The sequence below is a fragment of the Rissa tridactyla genome, chromosome 10, assembly GCF_028500815.1.
Source record: "Rissa tridactyla isolate bRisTri1 chromosome 10, bRisTri1.patW.cur.20221130, whole genome shotgun sequence".
NCBI lineage: Eukaryota > Metazoa > Chordata > Aves > Charadriiformes > Laridae > Rissa > Rissa tridactyla.
The window spans coordinates 20,594,189-20,614,449 of NC_071475.1; the positions used below are offsets into that span (position 1 = coordinate 20,594,189).

Sequence of the window (20,261 nt, forward strand, 5' to 3'; positions counted from 1 at the left end):
GGGAGGGGAGTCGCTGAACAATGTCAAATTTAAAAAAGGAAACTTCAGTAATCTTTCAGTAGGAATATTTTATTAAACTGTTTTATTACAAGTAAAGACTCACTTCAAAGAAATAAAATCTCTAATTTTGTATCTGGAATGACTTGAACATTTTAAGTCATATCTGATGCATACAGCATCTGTACTGAAATAACTGTGATAAAAGCTTTTCTCTCTGCCTAGGTGCTAGGTGAAGTGTTTTAGCAGTGTGCATTTGTCTTTGATCTATTGCAAGAATAACCTTTACTTGCTCTTGAATAGCATGATTGGCTTGTTTCTAACAGCCACCTAGAGTAAGAAGGGCAATTGCTCTTCGAGTGTTATGTCCTTGATGATTTGGGACAGTTCTTGAAAAATGGCAGCCCCAAAACAAGCAAAGCTTGTGTTTTTCTGATGTAGCAATTCAAATGTACGGTCATGGCCTTCTGAGACACACCAGTAATGTAGAAATGCTGATTCTATAGAACATACTTAATCCTGCCGCTCTGTTGACATTTTTGTTGATTGATGATAAGTTGCAGGCAGCACCTAGCAGCAAATTATCTGGTGGGAAGAACAGAATAATGGGTTCTACTTGAAAAGCTCATTTCACTGCCATCAGAAATCAAACCATAATTGGAATATGCTAAAAGTAGAAGAGTAGTTCTTAAACTTTGAACATAGTTATAAGTTATTTTGATTAATGTAAGAAAACTTTGAAATCAGACTCTTCTACTTAATGTACTACTGTTCATGCTTTTCCCTGAAACCAGGCAATTGTTGAATCCTCTGTATGTTGAGATATTTTCTCTTTTCTAATGTATCATCCAATTAGGTCCTTCGCTACATTTTCTTGTTATTGCGATATGTAGTAACTTTCTATCAACTAAACTTTAAAATCTGAGAGAGAGAAAAAAAGTAACAACTTGGGAAGTACACAGTAGATAGTTTTCAGTTAGAATTCCCCTTTATTGGAATTGCTGAAGATGGAGCTTATTGGTCAAAAGCACACTATGTAGATGTGAGATCTTGCGAGTCTATATGGTCTAGATAGCAATTTAACAACTCTGAAAGATAGCAAAGATGGCTGTCGTGACAGCTGAAGTATCCATCACACCTACTGCCTGCCATTCAGTTAGGGAGCAATATTGGGAAGCTCTACCACTGACAGAGATAGAGCTTTGTCTTTTTCAAGCCAGTGAAAGCAAACCCAAGAAGCATTTTTCATAGCATATGGTCATCTGTCATTTGTTTCCTAAATTACGAGAAAATGGAATGGGAATAAGATAACAATAACTTGTTTTAAACAGCTGTGCAGTCCAAAGCAGGTATGAGAAAACTATCGGGAGTGTGTAGTGTCCACAGAGAACGGTCTTTCCAATCTTCATCTTGCCAAGTATAAAGATTGTATTTCAGAGAATGCTAATTTTGTGGCATTGCTAAGGAATAGGCACTTAGCTCAGATGCTTTGGTTTCTGATACAATTCTAAAGGATGTGTTTGTAAGCGGAACAAAATGTTGTCCAGTTGAGACAGAGAGGAATGTTTAGGGATGAATTTTGTAAGCATCAGTCTTCGATTTAGGTCTGTCTGGGTGGTTTTTCCCTTGTCTTGCATTGATGGAAAGCACAACCCAGTAATGGGTATTTCTCATTTGATTCTACAGCAAAGAATTGAACCTGGTTTCCTTGACCCTCTCACCAGTTGCAAGGGGCAGAAATGTGTAAGATGTTACTGGTTGGGCAGATTTTCAGTGTGTTGTTCTGTTTTTGTCTCCTGCTGAGGTGCTGCTTGGCAGTACAGCTAGAAGAAAGAAAATATGCAGGGAAACTCTGCCATCTCCCATTTCTTACTACCTTTGTGAAGGTGGAAACAGCGCTCTGTGGGTGCTTTGGAATGGTTATCAAGTATCGTAAAGTTACAGTGGTAGGTTGAAAGCCTGGGAAATGATCACAGCTTCATCTGCTTGTTTCTTTTTCGTAGATCCTTTGTGTCTGGAGCTGCTTTTGCACTAAAGCTAGTCTTCCATCAGCCCCACCTGTCAGCTGCTTACTCCTCATAGAGGTTGGGTACCAGTTTATTGTCCCATCATTCTTTTTGAAATATATTGAGACCGTGTGAGGAACTTTTATTATCAGGTTCTATTCTTCTTGTTTCCGGTAGCTCAAGATCTTATATGCAATGGCAATCCATCGTTCTTCAGCACATCTAAATCACGATGCTCAGTGAAACTAAAATACTTCTGGAGTACCTTGTAGCTTGCAGAATACTTTTTTTCACTGTGATCCTGCGGCTGTGTGAGGAGTTCACTGAACTGTTCTCTTCTTTAGGTGTTAGGACTTAAATTTGAGAAGCAAAGCTTCCTACCTTAGTACGTTTGCATTGAATAGCTAAACACTACTACATTTCTATTGCTTTCAGCTCTTACCATTTCCTGTCAGGGTATAGATACTTTAACTCTTAAAAGATACAGATTGAACTGTATCACTCACAGTTAAAAGGAAATACGTTCTGAAATACAGTGTTAAGAGGAGGGATGTGGTTTTATTATTGGGCTTTATGCAGTGTAAGTGCAGTTTTTCAGGATGGAACAACGTTTGCTGTGGGTTTTCTTTTGTTGGTCAGGCAAGTGTACCTCTAGGGAGTGCTTCCACAGCAGCACTTTTAATTTACATCATAATTTCCAGTAGTTTGTGAATTTCAAACAAGTCGTTGCTATAGGATATAAATAAAACGAATTAAAATTTTAAGATGGGTTGTTTACAGTAGTGACTGCACGTAGGAGATAATGGTAGTTTCTCAGGGTCTTCGCTTGTGAATTATTGTTGAGCGGGTATATTTCCAAGTTCTGAGGCAAAGTGACTTAAAATATTACTTTTTTTTAAGAAACATTTTGTGGGGTGGATTGATACTAAGGGAGAATGAGCTTCTTGCCCCAGTGTTGTTGAAGCTGCACTGTACCCATAGGCAGATTCCATCCCCTGGGATTCCCCTAGGATGGAATCACCCTTTTCAAGTTGGAATAATGGGAAGGATGTAAAGGATTAGAAATGTCTGAGCTTTCCTATAGTGACTTTTATCCACGATTTGATTACTGAGTCCTTTTGGAGGATGCATGCTACTTGAACAGTCTCTCAAGACCTTAAGCAGTTGTGTTAGGAGATGCATTGCAGCCAGATGCTTAGAGATACTCATTTTACTAGGTAACCTAGGGAACTTACCCATCTGTACGCTCTGCCCTACGGTGTTCCCAATTTTAAGCAATCACAAGTTCTGAATCTGCTCCCACTCTATGTGGGTTTCACTGAATGTCAAAGTAAGGAATGTATAAGATGACTTTATAACTTCTTACTTTTATATGTTTATCTGTATCTCTTTCTTGCCTTCTCTTCCTGGAATGGGACATTCTTCTAGTTAACGCTGGATACTGTTACTTCATCTCTATGGTTTATTATTATTCTTTTAAATACAGATAGTGAAAACATAGCATAATGTTTTCTGGCTTTTCAGATTGATGTACACATAAGATACAGAATGTGCTAAAGTGGAAGACTTAAATATGAGTCATTTTAATACTTCCTGAAGTTCATATTACTGTACTATGTAGGAACATAAATTTCAAATTCAGGTGTTGTTTGAATGTTCTCATGATTTCTCTTGCAGTACAAATTACTTGATTTGCTGGGTTTGAAGGCTTTCTAAAGATTTTATTTTTAGGATTTGATTTTAAAAAGCTCACATAAGTGTAACAGTTCGTGTAATTTAAAAAATAAAACAAAACCCAACCTTTGTAACTGTGATAATATTTCAGGAACAACAATGAATTCAGTCTGTGGAAAGGAGAGTGTCATGTACGAAAATACATTCTTAAAGTGTATTTTATAAATAACGGAGCACTGAAAATGTTTTTGTTTGTTTTGTTCCCTTCCCCATCACCTTCCCTCTACAGGTCAGATACTCCATTGATATACAAAGCTGTGCCAAGCTGGTTTGTAAGAGTGGAGCACATGGTGGAGAAGCTGCTGGAGAATAATGCCCAATGCTACTGGTAATGTCTCCTGCATATATTTATTTTTTTTAATTCTTTGCTTGGGACTGGGTGTGTGCTGAAACTCTACAAAGCTCTATTTTGCTGTTGGTGTGCTAACTTAGCTTCATATTTCCATTCTGGCTTTCTAAGCCACTATTACTGGAATGGGGCTGGTAACCAGTTTTAAATAGTGTTTTATCTCAGGTTTCACAAATGCGCCTCAAACTGGTAGAGCAATGGGATAGTCTCCCTGGTACAAACAGATATAACCCGCTTAATTGTGTATCAGCCCAGTGCTTGAACATGTTTGTGCGCTACTCCTTTCTTGTGTTGAGAAGGCATTCTTTGCTTGTGTAAAACCCCATTGAGATAGATATATATATATATGCTGCAAGTAAGGTTGAATACATACTAATAATTTACAGTGAAATACGTTACAGGATCATTAACAGTATCCTTAAATCATATTATACAATCCTAAGAAATTCAACAGAAGAGAAACTGCGAGGGGAAAATCAATCTGCGGAAGTATGGGGGTGCCCAGTTAAGCCTCCCAAAAGGGTCCACTAGAGAGAAGAATTTAGGCAGCTAAACTCTGGGTGTTTGTTGTTCCAAATTAAACTAATTCTTAGATAAGATTTTTTTCCTTTTCATTTAGTTATTATGGATAAGGTTGATACTTTGTCATAAGTGCATTTGAAGGAAAAAAAAAAAGCAACAAACAAACAAAACCAAAACCCCCAACCAACACCCCACCCCTCCACAACACCCACAGAAATCCCAGCCCAGCTCCCTGAGCTTGTGTAATACTTGTAAGTTACCTCAGTTTCAGAGGTTTAAATCCTCACAAAAATTACTTCTTTATATGTATACAGGGAATATGAAACACATTTGTTTGAAATTTGTGTAGAAAACAACAGATAAGTTTTAGATAACTTAAATGCACTGTTAAATTAGCAGTAAGAGGGAACTGTTGGCGCTGATAGCCATTTTGAGAGTCAATTATGGATTTCTGGTGTGTTAGTAACAAGAGGACCTGACCTTCTCCACCTCCATAACCTTTATTTTTGTTTCTCCTCCTCTCATAAATAACTTGTGACTGGAAAGTTGAGAACAGGTGGGGAAAATGTGGTGGTTACAACCTCGTTGGGTTGTACTGGGTGCCATTTTGGTTGACGTTCAGTCTTTCCATACGAGGAGTATAGGAGAGTTGGGATTCCAGTCTGGTGTGCCTCTGCTCAGCATCTGAGATGGTGTTAAAGAAGGTGACTCGAGTTTCAGTGAACAATTACAGCCTATGCTGCGTTTTGGGTTTTGTTTTAGTTTTTGGGTTTTTTTTTTCCATGGATGGTAGTTAGCAATTAAATTCTCCATGAGTAGCTTTTGCATAACTGCTTACGTGGTACGAGCACTGTAAATATTAAAATACGTGGGAAAAGTTAGTGATCCATGATACAGACTGTCCAAAAATGCTGCAGTGTTGGCTTGCTAATAAGCACATGCCCAGTCTGGATATGTAAGAAGATTTTATAGATTAGTAAGTGTTGCTTTCTGTTTTCCGTAACAGAACATACTGTGATCCTTCTTTGGGGGAAAAAATAAGCGAAGAGGGGGTGAAAGTGTTTGTTCTTAGCTTTAATTAGCTTTCTCAAGATGCTTTTACTGTTTTGATGACTGACAGTAGACCTGCATACTTAATTTTCACATGAACATAAGAGAAACGTAATGATCCTATTAAGGAAGTGTTTGAATGATCGAGATTAGTTTTGCTTTTCCATAAGCAAAGCTTCAAGAAGAAACTGCTAAGTAACCTCCACTCATCCAGGAAATGTTAGTAAGAATTAGTAAACAGTTTGAACCCTACATATTTGGGTTTTAAGTGGTGCTTTTTGTAAGTTTTGAGTAGTGGGGATACAAATGGAACCAAAGGTGAGAGCTGGTGTTGCGAAGGTTGGGTGGGAAGAGCAGACAATTGTATGAATTGTCAATATTCAACATGCTTGGAATTACAGTAATCGTCTGTCCCTTAGGCAATTCTTGAGTCAGCATGATTCTGTAGTTGACCATAAAACTGATTCCTCAAGATTCCTCTCGAAGGAGTATGGCCTTAGAGACTTTGAGAATATTTTTGTAGAGAATACGGCCTCAAGTAGAGCTGTGTTATCACTAAATGATTAATAAAATAATAGATATTTGCAGTGTGTGATTTCATAATCACTAGTTTGAATACTCAATGGCTTTTGTTAGATAAAGATGGCTTTTTAAAATATAGCTTTTTAAAAGAAAAAAGCATACTTTTCAGGTTTTCTTCCTATGTTCTCCACTGATGTCAGTTTTGTTTGGGATATAATGTCTTAAGTTGGTGTTGAGAATGCTAGCGTTTATTTAAATTTTGGGAAGTCCATCCTTCCCAAAACCTACTTTTTTTGCTTTTGAAGAGACTTGATCTCTGCAAGTGTCACAGGAATAATACCTAGCTTTTTAAAAATTTATTTTTGGACTCTCTGGGGCTTCAGCATGTCCTGAAAATGAGAAAATTGGGGATAAATGCTTTTCAGACTATATTAACCTTTGCAAAATGAGTTTGACTGCACTGCTTTTTTTATTCTTATAAATGACTGATAGGTATATTGTCCCTTAAGAATAGCTGCACTCTTTATAGATACCCTTTTTGATGAAAGAGATTAAACATAGTTGGACAAATTTTGCAACCTGATTGCATTTCTAATTAGTTTTTTAATGAATTAGTACTGATAAAGCTATAGTTATTCAAAATTTAAAGCTAGCAACCGTGTCTTCATTTTTTAAAATGAACTTAACTATAGCTTTCAAGAATGATTACGTGAGTAAAGTGCCAGCAGTTTTGTAAAATCAGAAACAAAAAAAACCCTTTCTTCTTTTTCCCAACCTTATTCTCATCAGAGTGGGAAGTAACTTGCACTGGATGTTGCTGAAAATGCAGAATTGGAACAGTATTTAAGAGACTGTGTTTCAGTCTTTAATCCAAGGCCTGTTGCTGAACGTTCTCTTTAATACACAACTGCCACAAGAGATTATGTAAAAAAAAAAAAAAAAAAAAAAAAAAAAAAAGGCAATTAAAAAAAAAGTATTCCTATTCAGACAAACTACTGCTGTGGTACTGGGATAAGGAGGAGTCAATTTGGCTGCTGAACTGGTCAGGGCTGTCTGGTCTTGGGTTGCTCTCGCATCGATGCGGAGTTTGGTGCAGCACCAAAGCTGGGTCGTGGTGTTGGTGCTCCAGATTTCAGCCTTAATTGTTTATTGTAACTATCAGCTCATAGTATGACTTGTTGAAAGAGCAACTAAGTTATGCACCTTAGATTCCGATCTGTAATATAGGACTAATTACTGTCATCACAGAGGTCAAAGTCGGTATAAATTAAAAATGTGTAAGTTATTTTAAAGAATAAATTTGTGCAATTTATACTTATGTTTCTCACCTGTTGTAGCTGGCACTTCTGTCAGTGTATGTAATACTTTCATACTTGTAGGTCAATAGAAAAGGTTCTGTAGACTGTGTAGTTTGTATTTAAATATCCTCCTTGAACTTTATTTTTAATGTTTTAAAAGCCTCCCTCACTTGAAGTTCCACTTCAGTAACTCCTGAAAGATTTACCTCTAACTGTTGACAAGTTTCTAGTGTTAGAGACTGTTGCGCAGTTCTGACATTGTTTAGGTAGGACATCCAGGACTTGGTATTGCAGAAAAACAAGCATCAGTGATGGAAGACAGTAAGGGACTTCAGAGAAGCCAAGCCTTCTGTTCTTACATCTTCTTGGCACTGGAAAATTCAAGCATTGTTGATAAAGAGCTTGATATATAGGTCCTTAGTTGAAGGTATCCTTTTTTTGACTTTCGTCACTTAAACTGTTAGTTCTTAGTGAAAATACCACATAGAATACATCCAATAGGCCTTTCTCTAGACGTGAATTTCCTGATTTACAAAGTGTGAATGTTGCACACATTTCCTGACGCTCCTGTGTGAGCGGTCTGAGGCCAGGTGTCTTTCCCATAGGTCAGTCGAACACATTAATCTTTTGAGAAGCTTTTGATCTTGGCCTTTCTAATGTTCGACCAGCCGCCACCTTTGTTGAATAGCAAACCGTTTCCCACCTCCGGAAGGGTGTGATTTCATCACAAATTGTGCCTGTCTTGTATCATAAACCCTAAGGCTGGGAGAGTGTGCAGAAGATGGGCTGTAGAGCCCACCTGCAAGAGAAAGCTAACGTTTGTTCTACTGAACTTGTAACTTTTGTGCAGATGAGAAATCTGAGTCTGCAGCAGGGGAAACAGAATTTTAAGTTGTGGCAGAATTGTAACATAATGGAGAACGTCAGTTACTGAGTCCCTTGTTTTCTTCCTTTTTCCCTTTTCCTTTTTTTTTTTTTTTAAGGATGTCTCATAGGATGTTTTCTTTCCTAGTTTGTTAGCATTAATAAATAAATTATATCTGAACAGTTTTAAATGTGTCTTGGGGGGAATTCCCCCCCCCCTTTTTTTTTTTATTTAAAATTTTTAATATGACCATGCAATTGTAACTCTTCTTTTTGAATCATCGATCGCACTTTCCTTACTCGGGAAATGTAAATAACGACTTGGGTCTTCTCTCTAGTAGCCGTTGTGGGGTGAATGGCAACGTGTAGTCACTAGATGGCAACGTTTCCCGAGGAAAGATTCAGACTAGTGTCACTGCCTACAGTGGGAGGTGGAAAAAAAAATTGCTGCAGGGTTAGCCTTGTGTTTGTCTAATTTAGAGCAGCGTAAGTCCGGAGATCTTATTACTGGCTGTTATCAGACATAGTTGAGGATTAGAAGTGAATTTTGAGGCTTGTTCCAGTTGATTTTGATGGCTTGTGTTCTGCTGTGTCCTAATTTTGCCGTTTCCTCTCAAAGCCTCTTGAGCAGAGATTGCCAGTTATGTCATGAATACAGCAGGTATCTTTTCGGCCCCAGCGAATGGTCATTGAAAGCTGCTTGTTCGGTTCAAGTAATATTTTATTAAATAAAGACTCCAAATGTCAGTTCACTAAGCAATTACTGTACTAATTTCTTGGGCAGCTGGTAAATCTATCTGCATGTGCGGTCTGTTGAATGTCTGCCACCTTTATAGGACTGCAAACATATTTTTATATATATTAATTGAAATGAATCCTCAGTGTTAATGCTGTTTAAAATTACTTTGTAATTATAAATATTAGAATATTCTGAAGGAAACTATGCAGAAAGAAGCAAAGTGAAAGCTTCATTTCTCACTGGTTCCAGGATGCGGGGTTGTTTGCCGTCATTGGTGAGATTAAAAAATTTAATGGCAATTAGCATGGCGCCTGTGTCATATGAATGAAATCTGTCAGGATTTTTGATGACGAGCGCATGGCGAAAGGGGCGGCAGGGGCTCCCGTTGGCTGTGCGGTGCCCGCGGCTGATGCGGTCTGCGGCAGCATTGCGGACTCACGCCCCGGCGGGGGTTGCTATGGGAACTGGGAGGAAAGAGCGAAGGAGAAAACATCGCTGTAGCAAAATGACTGAACGCGCTGTTCGCTCAGCAAACCGAAGCTGCGCCTAAGCGGAAAATTCTCTTGCGCTGGTGGAGGCGAGCCGAGCTGGGGTGGGGTGTGTGGCTGTGCACCCTTCGGAGAAGCTTCCATGAATCGAGGTGGAGGAGAAAGAGACTGCTGCAGTGGAAATTCTGCGTGCCTTGCAAACAGCTGACCTTTCCGCCCACCCGCCTCCCCCCATGTTTAATTAGGTCCGTGATATAGATTGGCGCTAATTAAAGTGTCAAAAGGGCATGAATAGTTGCTTATTTTATCTCCTTGAATTAAAACCCATTAAAAATCAATTTGAGGGCATGTTGAAGGAGGCTTGTTATTAGAGTAAATTAACATAATGGAATTTAAGACTTTGTCTTCTAAGGGTTGGTTAATGTTTAAAAAGAAAAGCAAATTCTACACCTAAAACAAAAAAACCCAGCTGTTTTCTATGAATATTAATAAACCTGTACATAGTCAGTTAACTGACATAGGATAACTACTTAATCAGCTTTGGTTTTGCTGTTACAACTCGTGTATCTTCTGGAAGAATAACTATCTCCTTCCCAGACACAGGAGTAATTCCTGACGTCAGGTGTTGCTTGAAGAGTCACTGGCTCACCAAATGAAAGGATAGCACTGGGACCATCTTCTCAGCACCAAACATATCGAATGCTGGGCGCTAATCTGGTACTAGAATTCCTAATTCACACTATTTAAGATAATGTTTTGCCTATCAGCTTTATAGTCTAATACTTATGGGACTATTTTTCAAATAATTCGTAAGCTAAGAGCTTCCTTCCATTAGTAATTACGCAGTAAATTTTATCCAAGACATAAAGTTGCTGTGGTTTTTCAAAGCACGTCGTGAATAAAATTAGCTAAAGAGAGGGATGATGGAAAGTGAGAAAGGATTATTATATCTTTATGTAACATCTTAAACAGCTTTTAATGGTAAATTGATGATAAAACAGAGGAGACGTGCTGTGGCAATATTTGTCAGCAGTTTATTTCAGCAGTGGTATTTGTGTTTACAGAAGAGGGGGATAGTGCTGCTTTGAGACAGAGTTCCCTGTGACTAGGACAAGGTGAGCCAAATCACGGAGCCATGCAGAGCACATCTGAGCTTGGAAATGCAATAAGTTGAATTCAGTGTTTGCATTGTCTCATGAGCATGAGAGATACTTCAAAGATAGATGTACAGAAAAGGAACAGATGTCTTAATCCTTTTAATGTTCCCTTCTGGATTATGTAGTAATTTAGATTTTTTTTTTTTTTTTTTTTTTTACATCCTGCACATTTCTGGAGACAAGAGACAGAAAGGAAATGTACTAATTTTAACTGATGCTGTTCCTCGGGTATTAATTGGGGATGAGAAATCACTGGATCAGCAGCCGTGGCAGCTTCCCGTTAGCACACCCATTCGTGCTCTGGCATTGCAGATGGTCCCCCGTTTGCCGTTTTCAAATCCATACCCGCTTTGCTTGTGTGACTTGTGTGCTGGGCAGTGCATAGACTCTGAAAGCAAGGGAAGTGTTTTCTGTTGTGATAAGCTAATAAATGTTGTTAAAGGACTGGATTTTGTTTTGCTCTTTGTGGGGTTGGTTCTTTTGCTTGTCAAATGGAGTTTTTATTTTAGACACTAAGAAAATGAGTAGCTACCAAGAAAGGATGTGGGAGTTCACTGTGCGGAGGAGTTAGCAATGCATGAATTTAGCAAAACCCCAAATCTGCTTCAAAAATAGGAACAAACAGTCAAAAATGGGCATACGAATTTGGAGCAGATTAATAATTTTTGTAATCTCTAATTTGTTAAGATGGAGCTTTGATGTTGGGAGAGTAAGATAGAAATTAGTATTCAAACAGGTTGAAACTGATGTACTTTCATTCAAAATCTTTCTAATTTATGATTTGACAGATCAGTATTTATTCTGTTGCGTTGTGGAGTTCATTTCCCTGAACTTTCAATTGCTCAAACGTCTGCATCCTGAAGTTTATTTAGTGCACTCTCCTGGGTGCCAAGAAAGTAGAAATAGCGATTATCCCACACTGTTCTACAGGCATGAATCAAGAACTTCACGACCTGCTGAGACAGCAGTCTCCTTAACCTTGCTAAATGTTTGAGAAAGAAGTACGAAATCCTATCTGTGTCATTTTGCAGAGAAATTTGAAGGTCAAACCCCAGACGAATTGTAGACCAGTTGGGAAATAAAAAAAAAAAAACAACAACCCTGTTTCTAACAGCACAGTTTTAGGATCTGCAGCAGGATTGCGTTAGGAGAGGAGTCACTGCTTTGATTTCGGTTGCAAAATCGTGGAACTGTGATGCTGGAGCTTGACCTTTTCTGAGACGGGCACGTGTCCAGTGCTGTTGGCGGTGGGTTGCTGTGGAGGGGCTGTCGCACCCCACTGTCAATTCAGTGAAGCCACCAGCAGAAACCTGAAATAGCTGCTTTCTGGCTGAAGGGGGTTTGCGACCGATACCTGGTTAAATGTGAAAACCGTGCATATTAGCATATGGGAAAAGGCTTTTTTTCATATATCTGTGTTCTAAACTAGGCATATTAATGTGGGTGGCCTTGCTTTTCTTTTTGTCTTTTCATTCTGTTTAAAGCTTCTAAATAGCCATGCTGTGAGGACAGTTTTGATGCACAGGGGTCAGTGTTTGCACCTTGACAAATTGTGCAGCCGTTAACTCCACTAACTTTCAGGGAACTATTTCAGCTTTGGGGTTTAGGTAAGCGGTGCTTAACACACCCCAAAATGTCCTGAAAGCTGAAGACCAGCGTCAGTAGTGATTCATGGTTTTATCGTGGTCTTACCAAAGTCACAAAGCTGTTTGCAATGTACTTGGGAATACAGATGGAAGAACTAACTGGGCATTGTGGGGAAGACCATGGGCTGATAGATGAAACGCGGTATGGCGTGGTCCCAGGGTGAGGCCAAGTTTCTTCAATTACTGCATGGGAGAAAGGGAGCAGAATTCACCGGAGGGTGGCATTCCTCAGGCTGCCCTCAGTCTCCTTAGTTGAGTAAAACAAACAATCTTTCTGCAAATTTAAGAAATCATTGCTTGGTGTAGATGGAAGAGTTATAAATGCTTCCTTAACTAATAATATATACCTGTGGCAGGATGTTATCTTTATTAAAATTTAACAAGAGAAGCATACCAAGAAAATACCTGAGAAGAGTGTTAAGAAATGGAAAAAACCCCTCTAGAAACACTAACCTGGAGATGGTGTAACGTAATGATCGGGTGTTAGTAACAACAGTGCTGAGCATACTCTGTTCTGTCTTCCCAGCCTAGCGAAATACTTAAATAGAAGGTGCCTTTGAATATTTTTTTTCATTATTATTTAATTTTTTCTTATGTAGGTAAGTCAGAAGTGTCAGACTGAGATATCTGTAGCTGAATCCAGTGAGACTAAATAAAAGGAACAGGCTGTAGTCCTGTAGAAGTGTGTAACTGGCAAGGCTGTTCTCTGCTGCAGATGCCTCCTCTGGCTTGGTCCCAGTTGGAGCCTGTATCCACTGTTCGGTTTGGGCAGCAGCTATGTGGTGGTGAGAACCAATTGTTTTAAGTAACACTTTCTTTGAGTGATGGGCTCAAAATGTGTTTAAGATACATGCTCTTTTTATTTTATTTGATGTCTGTGGCGGTGTTATTTCTGTATTGTTACCTCAGAAGTGCCACAAATCATTGTTGCAAATGTGGTTGATGGTAGATGAAGTGGTTTGTGTTTTATGTTCCACTAAAAACTGGCAGCGGGGTCAGGCAATTTTACCAGAAGAGGTAAATTATATGTTTTCATAGCTCAAAGAGAGATCGAGAGAGAGATCACACCACATACATTTTTGTGGTTAATGTCCACTTTGGGGATGAAATTAATTTTTCATGCATGTTTTGAGGAGGCAGAGTTGAAACTCTTAGCATTTTAATGTCATTGGGGGATTGTTTCAGCCTCAAGCTATGTTAAATGGGACTAATAATTTCAGCTAATCAGTGTCTAACAACTTCTGAAAAATGGAAACTAGTTTAGGACTGATGTGAAGAGAAGTTTTCCACATTAGTGGAATGTTAGGCAAATGCTAATGATCTTCGTACAGTTTCCACTTGTGTTTGGAGAGCGGGTCTCTTAAGGTCACCACAACAAGTTAGTAGTAATGAGTCCCACTCAAACAAATTGCAAAAGCCTGTGTACACTTCTAAATTTCAAAGCAGAGGTATGGATGTCATGTGAAGCATTAGTCACTGAGTTTGTTTAAAAATTTTTTTGTATTACATTTTTGTTTGAGAAATGTTACAGAAGGTAACGTTGCAGCCGCAAGTAAATCTATGACTAGTGAAGCTGCAAAACTGCAAGCTGATATTTAGTGAGTCTTTTAGTGGTAGTTTTTATCCACCTGAGACAACATTGGCATCAAGAAGTCTTCAGATCTCCACATGGCATTGTCATGGGTAAAACTTTTAAAAGACAGTAGCTTTCATTTTCATCAGTAGATTTTTGAGGGATGCTCGCCCTTATTTCATAGATCTCCTGCTGCTGGGCCAAATCCCACCTTAGTGTGTCATGTGGATCCATTCTTTTAATTTTTCCTCTAAAGGATTCTTTCATTTTTGTTACTCTTGGGGCTGATCTGTGAATAAATCATTCTTCTTCAAAAAACATTTGAGAGAGGGCCAAGAGCTTTGAAAAGTAATGGTAGAAGAGGCCATATGTTTTCTGTGGTTTAGCTATTCCTTTCTTTAGAAACTCTGGATCTCTAAATCCAGCTTATGCTTCGGGGAGGGACCTTCTAGGTACACTGGAAAAACAAACCCAGAAAAGCTTGTCATGGTTTGTTTGATAACTCAATTCTGGAGTTATTTGTATTATTGTTAGCTGTTCATTCACAGCTTCTGTGCATCTATGACGCTGTCTTAAGGTTATTCTTCCCATGAGTTTCATTTGAGGTTGGTCGCCTTCAATGCACCTTTAGGCTTGAAGGGGATATATTGTTGACTTCAAACACCATTTTTTTTTTTTCCCCTTATCTGCTATATAATCCTTGTATAAATAGTTAATTATTTGTTTATATCACAAGAGAAAACAACAGGTTCCTAACCAAACCATTAGGCCATTTAGCTTATCCAGGAAACTTGCTAGGCATCAGATTCTGATGTTAACCTTCGAGCTCCAAGACACTTTCACATGATGAAAATTTGTCTTTAACATTCCTCAGAGCCCATGAGTGCTCAAAATGAGGTGTTTTTTTAGCAATCACTGGTATGTTTCTGTGTTTGGCGGGGGTGGTGGTTTTGTTTTTTAATTGGAGAATTAAAAGTGGAGATAATAAATAGCATAAAAAGGCTTTTTTTTTTTTTAGGATATCAACCTGGGTTTTTTTTATTCTCCAAGCCTAAAGGTAACGTGCAGACACCTGGATGCATGTGTATAATGCAAAGTGCCTTTTGATGCTATTACTCCAGGCTTTTGAAACTTTCTAATTTCATTCAGCACCAAAATCGGTAACTGGTATTTTTTTTCTGTATGTAAAATAAAGCAGTAGTATTGTTACCCAGCCTTAGCCATAATCCTCCAATGTTGGACTACCCTGAGGATTTTTGGACATCATTGTTAATGAATCTGTTGTGTGTTGTACACGTTTTTACTGAGTTATTTTAGAGTAAAATAAACATGGTATTTTTCACTTCTGTAGCTTACTTGAAGATCAAAGAAAGGCAGAAGAAATGGTGTTACGTCTTTGGCAGCAAGTCTACAGGCCCTGCGGTAGCCAGTGCTGTAACATGAATGTGCTGCAATTCATGTAGTGTGCTGAAATTGACTTGTTTTGTGGATGAAATAAAACATAACCGTTCTTGCTAGATTTCTTTTAAGTGGAATGTAGTGATAAAAGAATACTTTTCTTATTTTCGGACCAGGGTTCCAGATTTTGTGAGGGAGAAGCGTTTTGGGAACTGGCTTAAAGATGCACGAGATTGGGCTATCTCTAGAAACCGGTACTGGGGAACGCCCATCCCTTTGTGGGTCAGCGAGGATTTTGAAGAGGTGAGTAAGAACACAAAGGTTTCCAGTTGACAGAAAAGCCTATCTGTGTACGTTGTTTGCTTATTTTGATAGACTGTTATATCTTTGGCTGCTGCAGTCTTAAGTTCTATTAGTATGTCTTAACAGTTATATGTATATCTATAGCAGGTGATATTCGCATATGCATGCATGTATTTGTGTGCCCATACACGTTTTCTTTGCTTTTGCTTGAAAACTGCAAGCAATTTTTTTTTTTGTTTTTTATATGAGAATTAATCTTATCTTTCCTGGAAGAATTTGCAATGATGGTAAATCTCATGTAAATAACAAATGCAGTGAGAAAATGGCAAGAAAGATTTTTTTTTTTTTACTCAATCCTTTCAGTCTGTTTTTAAAATTCTGATGCTTGGTTACTTCAAGCCAAATGAATCGCTGAAGGCATAAAAGCAAGTCCACCATAGGACAACAGTGAAAATATATATTTGTAGTGCTACATATGTGAATACAACAGACTGTAAAAATGTGAATCTAGTGGAATGATGAAAGTGTATAACGAGAATGCTAGAAATGAGGTTTTTTGAAGTTGTAAGGTGTCCTGCCATTGGGAGCAGAAAGCAAACTGCTCAAGTGAATACTTTACACAGTTTTGATGACTGCAGTTTTCTAAGTGTCAAAACACCAAGTTTTAAAACTGTTTCTGAAGATTTTCCTGTGTAGGTTAGTTCATTAGACACGTATGATAAGTCCTTCTTCACGTTGGAAATAGGAAATGCTAACCAATGTCAGGGTGTCCATGGAAGGTGATTACTGATGGCAGCAGCTGAAGCCTTTGTTTGTATCACCCCTGGTTTGAAAAAGGTTTAATTTTCGTTCTAGACATGGAAGACCTCAGATAGGGAAACATATGCCAGAAAAGTATGTTGTTTTCTTGAACTGAACTACTGCTTAGATGTGCACCATAAAGCATATTTTATTTCCTCTTCATTGGAAATCTTGCTGATAGGCAGGGAGATATTGGGGGAGGGAGGGAGTTACTTGTTGCAGTTACAATTTAAGTATCTAAGAAAGCCTTGGTAGTTGAATTCTATTTATACTATGAGCATGTTTGTAAATTACTGGCAAACCAAGTGCTTCTGTCTCTCACATACTAATTTTTAACAATTATTCAAAATTTTTAGATATGAACTGTCAGTCTTAAAACTAAACTTTAAGTCCCTTTTTTGGTATAACAGAGGGTTTTTTAGATAGAGAAAAGGCTTTCAGTTTTGTGCTAAAGTACTTCAAGACTTCATTTTACAGCTGAAAAAGATTGTGTAAAGGTTACATTACTCCCACTCCTTGCCTCTAATAATATTTCATTTTCTGTCCAGTCTCCCAATGTCTGTATTCCTGTGTGTACAGATTTTTTTGCTTTTTCAGGTTTGATTTCTTTGTTTTTAATAACAATGTGATGTCTAGCTTGGAAGATTGACCTTTCCTTTGAAATTAGCTGCATATATTCCTCAGGGCTTGGTGTTCTGAATAATGATAGAAATACCAACAGATCTATTATTTTTATCCGTAGATGTTATACATTTCTGTTTACTCTAAAGTCTGAATATCATGCTTCAATAGTCAAGTATGGCTTCTGGACCATGCTAAATTTCAAGTTAGGGTTTCTTAATATTCATGCTCTTTTTATGCATGTGGGATATAGCTTAAAAACTAAATGCCATTGGAACGGATATGGAACTTAAGGCCCGAGTGACATCTGCTCTCATATAGAAATACCATTGACTTCAGTTTTACTGCAGCCTGGTGCCATGGGAGATCGCAGAGCCTCCTCTTCATCACCTGTTCTCAAAAGAACACTTTGTCGCATGCAATTATGCTGTGCATATTAAATCCTGGAGAAGTAATAACAGTTCCTTATTTAATATACAATAAGGTGAATTAATTGGTATTAAAGTGAATTTTATTACAAATCAATATCTGGTTTCCCACAGTTTTATTTTAGCTTCTATTTTAGCATAATTATCAGATAGAGACACATAATGGAAGTTAAATTTTGAAGCTTGTGTTTATTACTGCATTTTTGCAGGCAATTTTTAATTTTAAGCTCTCAAATCTCAATGATTTCCTCAGTGGAGGAGCACATCTCATTTGGATTAGATAATAAAATTCTTTAATATAGCACGCAAGTTGATAAAGCGGACTATAGGTTAATTTTATAGGACTTGCATACAAATGATAGTATTAAATGTTCCATGATGTTACGGAAACTCTCCGATGGTTTCATTGCTTGTCACTCATGTAAGCTGTGAACCCTCCGCTGGCTTTGGTGCCCCCCGTCGTGTGTCGGAGGTTTGGGAGGAGAGGACCCCGGCTGCGCTGTCCTGAAGGGGAGGGAGCTCCTTTACGTTCCAGGCTGCTCTGAGGCTGCAGGAAGGATGACACTTTTAGCTGACCTTAGCAGCCATTTCTTTATTGATTACTATTCAGAAGATGCTTTCTAAAGATCCCAGATGCTTTTGCTGATATACTGCATGGACTTCTTTCTTTCTATGAACACTCCTCATTCTTCCGTTATAGGTACTTAACAGAGCTGAAATAACAAACCAGTAACAGCAAACGTTTTTACTTAATAGGGACTGGAGAACTATGCCACAGGAACACTGAGGTCCAAGAATGCTGCTGGATGGCTTTATTCTTCCTATTTACAAGGATAATCCTGAATATAATGCTAATGTTCATTTTGTTAGTATTTAACCTCGACCTCTGATTTCATTCACATTATGTCTCAGTGGTGCTGAAACAGGGTTGAACAGCCCCCATTCCCACCCCGTGTATTTCAGTCTTTGCCGTCTGCTGTTAAGTGTTAACATAGCTGGTTTGTACTTGATGTGGCTGAAAAATAAAATGGAGGAGGAACAAGTGACTGGTAGGAAAGGGGGCCTGGCTACTAAAGTAGACATTGCTTTGAAGAAATGTATCCGAAGCCATAGCTTTGATTTGAGAGCATAAAGCAGTTTGTTCCTTGCAGAAATGAGTGGGTGCGGCCTAATGAGGGATCGGATATGATTAGCATCTACTTGCTGCATTGGTTTTTTTGCCTTCAAGTATCTAATGAGCTCCCTTTGTGACAGAGTAGCTCCATCCTTCTGACTTGAACAGAGGCAGTCTTAGTCAGTATGGTGGTATCTGTGTTCCTCCAGTGGTGGTTGGATTTTTCGTGTGGGCTTAAGGTTATTTCTTCTAAGAATATGTCCTGCTGGGTGCAGTTCTGCAGGTGCATCCAATGTTCAGAATTTTACTGAAGTATTGAAATGCTTGGTTCAAAAAGCAACAACTGATGGGCAGCTCTTAACCGAGATCATAGCGTGAAGGTATGTTCAAGTACTAAGGTTAGCGAAGATGAAGCAATCAGCTTATCCAAGGGTATTTTTTTACCTGTGCTGCTATTAAAACCTTTTCTTCTGCCAGCAGTGCTCACTTGAGCTTGTGTGGTTGCTTATGGGGCCACACAGTGAATGAAGAGCAGGTCTGGGATAAAAATAGTTTGTTGATAAAAGCCTATTTTTAACTGGGATCAGTCACCTGGTGTGGTTTGCTGTGCAAGCTGCGGACTGTTGTACTTGACTATCGTAATCATTGTAATGCTTCACTTCCTATAGAAAAATAGGTAAGTAATGAAAAAAATTACATTTAAAAAGTGCTTTACAATAGAAGGTAAGTAATGCAGATCAGCAGTTGAATCAGTCTAGGAAAATGATACTGAGTGTCTGTCGTCTTTGTAATTCATTACAGTTTTTTTGGAATTAAAGGCACGAAAACCTTTTGGTTAGTCACAGCTTCTGTGTGTATAGATACACACGCATTTCAGACTAGCTGTAGGAGATGAGCAGTACTCTGACTTACTCTATCCTAAAAGCAAGTTAGAAAGTTATAGAAAGTGAAAAATGTCTAGCCTACTTACAGCTTCTTTATGTTGATACACTTAACTCCTTCCCTGTCAGATCTGTCAAAAAACATTTTTTCCATATCAGTTCTACATTGGCCTGATAGCATGTGGGACTGGATCTCCAAAATCCACATCTGTACTGGAGCTTGTGGCTTGTGAGTCCTGCCGGATGAGGGAGGGCAACAGGGCTTTGGGATGGTTGAACTTGATTAAAACGTAAAGCAAGGAAAGCTTTGTTTTTCCTTCTCTCCCACGTACGGTTTTTCAGAATCATTTGTTTCATCAACATTTCGTGATGTCGATGCAAGTCAGTTACTGAAACTTTTTGCTTTTTTTCTTAGGTAGTGCATTGATGCAATGAAAACAAGAAAAGTCTGTACCTTTCTTAACAACCACTTTGTTAGCTGCGACACTTCTTTTTCACTTTAAATAAGATGCCATTAATATGAACAGTTTAGTGTACCTGGGATGGAACACTTATACTCAGTTATGAGCAATTTAGCTGCTTACCTTAGCTTCAGAAGAGGAACTTGGGATCTGAAATTCCTATCTGTATAAAAGTCAGGATCCTCGAATTTTCATAGGTGTTTTCTGTTGTCAGTTGTTTGAAGAAAAAAAAACAAAACAACCCCAAACAACAAAACCCTACCTTTTTTGATATCTGACAACATGTTTGTTCTTCGAAGACTCGAATTA

General features: G+C 38.3%; 1 protein-coding gene across 4 annotated transcripts in view; it reads left to right on the plus strand.

Moving 5' to 3' along the window:
* Nucleotides 1-20,261, plus strand: part of IARS1 (isoleucyl-tRNA synthetase 1) — a 112,698-nt gene that overhangs the window by 39,766 nt on the left and 52,671 nt on the right. For all 4 annotated transcript variants that reach the window (XR_008468636.1, XM_054215755.1, XM_054215756.1 and 1 more), the window contains 2 exons: nucleotides 3,967-4,065; nucleotides 15,520-15,646. Coding sequence is in view for 3 of the 4 variants with exons in the window: in XM_054215755.1 (XP_054071730.1) it covers nucleotides 3,967-4,065; nucleotides 15,520-15,646 (226 nt within the window). In the remaining variant the exon portion in view is untranslated. The remainder of the gene's footprint in view (nucleotides 1-3,966; nucleotides 4,066-15,519; nucleotides 15,647-20,261) is intronic.